The sequence below is a fragment of the Ochotona princeps genome, chromosome 2, assembly GCF_030435755.1.
Source record: "Ochotona princeps isolate mOchPri1 chromosome 2, mOchPri1.hap1, whole genome shotgun sequence".
Taxonomy (NCBI): Eukaryota; Metazoa; Chordata; class Mammalia; order Lagomorpha; family Ochotonidae; genus Ochotona; species Ochotona princeps.
Genome location: NC_080833.1, coordinates 35,223,147 through 35,230,770, shown reverse-complemented (window position 1 = coordinate 35,230,770; position 7,624 = coordinate 35,223,147). Strand labels below are relative to the sequence as shown.

The 7,624-nt window shown below is 49.1% G+C and overlaps 1 protein-coding gene across 3 annotated transcripts in view; it reads left to right on the top strand.

The window, feature by feature from the left end:
* The first annotated feature begins 2,370 nt into the window (after positions 1–2,370).
* Positions 2,371–7,624, top strand: part of EIF2B3 (eukaryotic translation initiation factor 2B subunit gamma) — a 144,035-nt gene continuing 138,781 nt past the window's right edge. For 2 of the 3 annotated variants that reach the window (XM_058680345.1, XM_058680327.1), the window contains exons 1-2: positions 2,420–2,557; positions 5,876–6,032. In XM_058680345.1, the coding sequence (XP_058536328.1) occupies positions 5,885–6,032 (148 nt within the window). In that variant the 5' untranslated portion in view covers positions 2,420–2,557; positions 5,876–5,884. Of the gene's footprint in view, positions 2,558–5,875; positions 6,033–7,624 lie in introns of all 3 variants that reach the window. The other variant, XM_058680336.1, reaches the window with a different exon arrangement.

Here is a 7,624-nt window from a genome sequence, read left to right as displayed (position 1 = left end):
GGGATGGGAAATGGCCACCCGATGTTATTGCAGCATCCCCAATGTGGAGGCATGCTCCGTGGTTCCGCTCAGGTAGTTTTGATAATTCTGAAATGCTGTCAATCTCGCTGATCCAAAGATAAGGAAATCCTCCCAAGGTCCATTGGCTGACATAGTCCATCTCAGTCTCCATTTACCCAGATATTTGCTGTCAACACTTGTCTGGGGTAGTTGACCAATTTGTTCTGCCATCCTTTCTCTGCTATGGTACCAGGTGTCCTCTGCAGGCACCATGGGCTGCCATGTCCTCCATGTGCATCTGGGCATGCCATTCACTGTTCCATCTAAGACATCGAGGAGGCCCAGTTCTGACACATGCATTCCATGGTCAGACAACAGATCCTGTGATCCCCCCACATGATTGGAGTTCTGAGTCCAGCAGTTCAGTTGGAAGGATTCCCAAAGAAACCTCAACTGAGATGATCCCAGACCTGACCAGCATGGGGTCCAGCTCAGTCTGTCACCCAGACCTGCCTACACATGTTGTTAGTTGAAACTGCTGGATCAATTCTATCTCCAGCCCCATCTCAGGCAAATCAATGGATGCTGCAGCCCAGCCCAATCCTGTCTACCACACACTCAGCTTTCATGTACACCAACAGGAACTGCACCCTAGTTGGAGCAACCCCCGATAGTCCCCACTAGGCCCACCCCGAGTCCTGGTTTCTGTACTTGTCAGTATGTGCAGCAGACTGGTCCAGTCTGTCCTACATCCTACTCAGCTCTCATACACATCAACAGGCATTGAAACCTAGCTCAACCCAACTGACCCCACTATCCAGTCCACACTCATGCTGGTGGGTGCTATCACCTGCCTAGCCAGTCCCGCTCCCAGCTCTGGTTCTCATGTTCACCAGTGGGAGTTGCAGCCCATCAGAGAGCTGCCCATGGTTTTCCTACTAGGCCCACTCCCAGTCCCACATCTTGCACTTTCCAGGTGGTTCTGCAGTCTAGCTTGACAGGGCGTGCCCCCATTCCTAACACTTGCCAGCTGATGCTGTGGCAAAGCCCAACAAGGCTGGGCTTACTCTGGCTCATGCATGCATCAGTGGGTATGGTCACTTAGCCCAGTCTGGCTCTCCCCCAACCCATTTCACACATAGACCAACAGGTGTTGTATCCCTGCCTGGCCTGGTCTGCCTCAGGTCCCAGTTTTCAAGCTCACCAGTAGGAGTAGTGTTCAGCAGGGGAGCCCCCCGCTGCCTCCCTACCAGGTTCACAACCCCCCACCTCCAGGTCTCATGTTTGCTGGTGGGTGCTACAGCCTAGCCCCAGTTCCAGTCCTAATGTGAACTGGCTGGTGTTGCGACTGGACCTTGTCTGTCCTGTACTCTGTCCTGGTTTTCAGATCTGCAAGTGGGTGCTATGAACTGGCCCAGTCTGGCCTGCCCCCAGGACCTGACCCACATGTATGTCGGCAGGTACTGTAACCTGGCCTGGCCTGGGCTGCTCCCATTCTTGATTGTTCAAGAATCTGCAGGGATTTTACCTGCAGGGATTGTGTCCTGACAAAGGAGTTCCCCAAGCTCCTCTATCAAGTCAAAAGGAAGCTTTCAAAGCTGAGGGAATTGCAGGAATCAGCAGGAGAATAAAGACCCTTGTTCCTGTTACCTACTGCAGCTTTACCAACCACCCAAAGCTTAGGGCTTAGACCAAGTATTTCCTAACATTTTTCACAATTGGAGAGAGTTCCAGACTGAGGTGTCTGCAGTCCCATGCCAGCGGTTTCCCTCCCTGCTTTTCCACACAGCAGCCAGAGGGGTCCTCTAAAATCCTGCTACAGGACGCCCCTCGGCTCCCCTACGTCTGGCTGCTTCTCACTCGCTCTGCCGGCTCTGGCGTCTGTGCTGGTCGGGGTTCACCTCTTTCACCTCCTTTTCCACCATTCACTCTGCCCGTGGCCACACTGGCATCCCTACCGTTCCTTCACCTTGCACTCTCCTAGCTAGTTTGCCTAGCCGGCATGACCCAATACTCCCCACCTCTCTCAGCGCCGCCTTCTCAAGGATGTCTTCACCGCCCCCGTTGCTATGACGGCTGGTCAGCTTAGGATGCCCTGGCCATCTCTGGTCTGCGAAGGTATCTGATGACTTATTTCATCGCTAGTCAAACCCACGGGGCTCTCTTCACGGAATGATGTGGGGGAGGGGCTATCTCTGAGGGAAGAGACTGACTTGTTCCATCCGAGTTCCTGGCTACCCTGCGCTGAGAGGACAGAGCACAGAAGGCAAAGTCCCGCCCTTAGCAACGGGCGGGAGCTGCTTTCCGCCCGGCCCAGCCTCTTTTCTTCCTTTCTGTGCGCCGCGGCAGTCCCTCATCTGTCGCTCGGCGCTCGTCTCTTCTCCTTGGGTCTACCTAACGCGTCTCATCGAACTGCTCGGCTATCGTGCGCCTGCGCTCTGGGGCTGTCAGTCCGCGGCGGCGTGGGGAGCACTGGGAGCGGTGGCGGCGCGTGGGGAGCTGAGGTAAAAGCTGCGGGTCGAGTCCTACCGGGTCGCGCACGAACTGGCCGACCCGGGTGGGCAGCGCAGGGTGGCCGGGAGTCCCCGCTTCATCATCTGCGGAAAGCGAGCTCGTCGAGCCGAACCTAAGGGCCGCGGGTGGGGAAATGTCGAGTCTCAAAGTTGCCAGCCCAAGTCCCCTGCTAGACTCGCCGTGAAGCCCAGTGGCTGGGCTTCACACCTGGAAGGTTGCAGGGGGTTTGGGGTCGTTGTGCAATAGTTGGGTCGAGTTTCGGGGCAGGGAGCTTCTACAGTAGCCCCAGACCTGGGGGCCACACACGCCCTCAAGACCCCGATGGAGCTCTGTCCGCTTTGGTCCTTCATTCATTTACTCAGGTGGCCCTGGGCCGCTTGGAGTACAGTAAGGCCCCTGCCCTCGGGCAGCGTCCGGTGGGCTGGCCGACCGGTTACCGCGTGTCCTGTCTCCCGGTTACAGCTAGGGGAGGCAGTCGGTGCTATGATGCAGAGCACAGGTGTCTGAGATGCCCCCCACTACACCCACAGTCACCAGCAAAGGCTGGGGCGCTGGCAAGTCGCCTGTCCTAGGTTCTCCTCCCTGGGAGTCAGTGACTTCTGAGAGACTCAGCCACTGTCTGGTTAGGTTGGTTGGCCCTGTGCTGCCTCCTGGATTGCCTTCTTCCTCCCACTGGTTACCGGAGGAGCTGCCTAGCTCCTACTGGCCCTACGCCCATGCTGGGGCTCAGCTCTGACACAGAGCTTGTGGGAGAGTCACAGGTCCCTGTTTCGTGAACGCTAATGGGGTCCAAGACCACGGTGATGACAAACACACAGTTCCTTCCCTTCAAGGAATTCACACTTATAGCCATTTGAGAAACACTGAAGAAACCTGTATGTGCAGTCAGCCTGGTAAGGCCAGCGATGGTAGAGGGGAAGCATTTCAAAAGAAGGCATCATGTTTTTTAAAAAGATATATTTATTTTTATTGGAAAAGCAGATTTACAGAGAGGAGATAGAGAGATCTTCCATCCACTGGTTCACTTCCCAAATGACTGCAACAGCCGCAGCTGAGCCAATCTGAGGCCAGGAGCCCAGAGCTTTTCCTGGGACTCCCATGTGGGTACAGGGTCCCAAAGCTTTGGGCCGGCTTTCACTACTTTTCCAGGCCACAAGCAGGGAGCTGGAAGGGATGGGAGGGATGGAAGTGGAACAGTTAGAACATGAACTGCACCCATATGGGATGCCAGCACTTGCAGTGGATTAGCCTGTTCAGCTACTATCCTGACTCTAGAAGGAGTCTTTCTACCAAACGTGTGGGAAGGGTTGGGAATGGCTTCCTAGGCAAGGTGATTCTTCAGTATCAGAAGTTTATTGACTGAATTTGAACTATAATACTGCAGCAAGATGGAGGAATCCACTAGGGCGGGAGGGCACCGGGAGGGATTGGGGGAATCCCAGAGCCTATGAAACTGTGTCACGTAATGCAGTGTAATTAATAATAAAAAAAAAACACATATAAAAAAGAAGTTTAGTCATTGATTACCAGGCACACGAGAAAGAAAACCTAAGAAGCAAGAACAGCAGATTGTGAGAACAGCATTGGTGCAGCTGGCATAGGAAGCTTCCTGTGTCCAGACTCTGTCCAATAATACCAAACATTCATGGTGCTTGTCCTGGGTTAGACACTATTTTGTGGATTTTATATAGAGTGGCACATTTAGTTTTAACAACAATCCTGAGGTAGATACTATAATTATCCCCACCTTATTAAAAAAAAAAACCTGAACCATAGGAAAGTTATATGGCTTGCCCTAGTTCACACAGCTAGTAAATGATAGAGCTAGAATTCAAAGCCAGGCTACCTGGCTCTAGGATCTGTAAACTTAACATCAAGTTCCCTTCTAGAAACTGAGGACACCGAGTCTTAATGGCAGACCCCTGGTCATAGCACCTTTAAGGGATGGAGCCAGAGCTCAAACCCAAGTCTTTGACTTGGTCCACCATGCTTTCCTTAATAATATCAGATGTGATCCAAGTTGTTGAGTGCCAAGTTGAAGTTAAATTCCATCAGAGACAATATAGACTGGAATAAAATATCATATCTCTAAACCATGAATGTTGTAAAGTGAGACAGCACCAAGTGCTTTAGCCTGGATATGGATGTATGGCACCCAAGACTGATGGTCACTGTGATAAAAGTACAACATTGTTGGGGCCAGGCACGATAGCATAGATCTTCTGTCCTATGATTCACTCCCCAAGTGACCACAACGGCCGGTGCTGCGCCAATCCGAAGCCAGGAGCCCAGATCCTTTTCCAGGTCTACCATGCGGCTGCAGAATCCCAAGCCTTTGGGTCGTCCTCGACTGCTTTCCCAGGCCACAAGCAGGGAACTGGATGGGAAGTGGAGCTTCCGGGATAAGAACTGGTGCCCATGTGGGATCCCGGTGCATTCAAGACGAGGACTTTAGCCACTAGGCCCTGGCGCCCCTCGCTTCTCTACTTTCAATCCAGCTCTTTGTTGATGGTCTGGGAAAGCAGCAGCAGATGACTCAAGTGATTGGAACTGTGGAGAACTGTGAGAAGTTGCTGATTCCTGACTGCAGCCTGGCCCAGCCCTAGCTCTGGATGTTGTGGCCTTTTAGGGGAGTGAATCAGCAAATGGAAGTGCACGAAAATGTTGGGCCTGCTAGGAGTAGTCCAGCGGGGGTCTCTCCCTGTGTCTCTGTCTTTCTGCACCTGTTTCAAATAAATAAATCTAAAAACAAACGAGCAAAAAGCATTTAGGGGTAACGAGAAGACTGGAGCAAATGACCATGTTGTTGGAGGCAACTTAAGGTCATTTCATACATTGCAGAAGCCTACCATATGGGGTTCTGTTTCTGCTGTTAATTCTTTTTTTTTTCTGCTGTTAATTTTAGTCAGACATTTTAAAACATTTTCAAGAGTAAGAACTCACCTATCAGAAGCCTACATGGTAAGCTCTTGCTTCTTCAGAGTCAGCTCAAGTATTGGTTTCTTGTGAAACCTTCCTGTGTTTTCTTGGAGGACTTGTCTTTTCCCCTCACCGAATACCTGCTGCACCTTGGATATATCCCTGATGTGGCATTATTGCTAGTATATTGTAATTTACTGAATTTGTCTTTTAATTGTGAGCAAGTCAAGGGCAAGAGCCAGGGTTTTTTCATTTATATCTGCCGACTTTTACCAAGGATGGAACTGAGGATGTATGTTTATTAGAGAGTATGAAAAAATGATAAAGTTGCAGTTGACATCAGTGGCTCTGAGTGCTGTAGATAAAAATGGTTAGCACTGGGTTTGTGTTGACTTTTTTTGTTATCTTTTTTTTGTTGTTCATTCTTTTTCTGTGCTTGCAGTTTCCGAAAATGGAGTTTCAAGCAGTAGTGATGGCTGTTGGTGGGGGATCGCGGATGACAGACCTGACTTCCAGCATTCCCAAGCCTCTGCTTCCAGTTGGGAATAAGCCTTTAATTTGGTACCCATTGAACTTGCTTGAGCGTGTTGGATTTGAAGGTGAGCTGTGACAATGACATGTACTCATAAAATGTTTAGGATGTTTGATCCCAGAGATGTGTTAGCATTATGAGGATAAGCAAGGATGAATGAATGAAGACAAGACTCAGAATTGTCTGGAGACTACCCCTTTTACCTCAGAAACATGGATATACTCTATTGTTATGTGAAAAAGATGGAGAAGATAGCTGATGTTCACAATGACCTAAAGTGAACACTGGAGTATCAGAAAGAGCAGATGGAGAATCTAAGTGCCTCATGGTCATTGCTTGTTGAGAATCTTATGTGCCAGGTAATATGTGAAACACAGAGGTACATAATTGAAAAGGTAACTCAGGCCCTGACTTCTATACCCCTAAAGCCCTGTGGGAAGGGATGTCTTTGCTTTCTGCCTAGATGACTGGATACATATTGATGCCATTAACTAGAAAAACGAATATGAGACAAGGAACAGGTGTTTTTGCATGTATCTGGATGTGAGCATGTGTTTTTTTATTGATTGATCGATTGTTCCGGTATTGACCAACTTCATTGATTGATTGATTGATTTGGAAGGCCGACTGACAGAGGAAAAGAGATATCTTCCATTTACTGGTTCATTCCCTAAAAGCCTGCAGCAGCCAAGGCTGGAACAAGCTGAAGCCATGAGCCTGGAACTCCAGGTCACCTGAGTGGGTGGCAGGAGCCTGAGGACTGGGCCATTCATGATCCGTTGCCACCCAAGTGCGCTAGTACGAAGCTGTGGTAGAAGCATGGAGTAGCCAAGGCACTCCAGTATGGAATGTGGATGTTCTAAGCAGGAACTTAGCCCATTGCTCAACAGTGCCTACCCTTGAACAGTTTGAGTAAAGATAATGAACTCATCTTTGGCCACATTGAGTTTGAGGTGTTTTGTAGTTAGAATAAATGAGAGTGCCTGTTAAATATAACATAATAGGTTGGCAGATCCTGGTTGCCCCATCCTGTCATCTAGTGTTTGTTCCTCTGAGAGTTTGCCTTGGAAAAGCAAAGTCCTCATGAATATTTGTTAAGAGATATATTTTGGGGACAGGCATGTGGCTCAGTGATTAAATAGCCACTTGGAATACCTCATGTTAGAGTACCTGTTTCAAAACCCAGCTGTTTTGCTTCCAATCCAGCTTCCTACTGAGGTGCATCCTGGGAGGCAACAGGTGATGGCTCAAGTGCCTTGGAACCTTTCCATACATGTGGAAGGCATGGATTGGATTTTAGGCTGCTGACTTAGGGTTGGCCTAGCCCTGGCTGTTGTGAGCATTTGGGAAATGAATCTGTCAGTAGAAATCTATCTCTGTCCTTCTGCCTGTCAAATAAAATAAATAGTTTTTAAAAGAGACTTCCTTTTTATAGCTCAGTTTCACAGATGAAGGAGATTGTGACACATCTTGATACACTTATGGGCAGCAGCTTTAACCTCTGCATCGTGAAATTGGACCCCAAAGTTCCTCATTTATAAAATGGGATTATTATTAGAATTGAGAGTACATATAAACGTGTTAAAAATGCTCAGTAATATTAGCAGTTATTATTTGTAGAAACAGACCAAACCTATATTGAAATTATGAGACCATTTT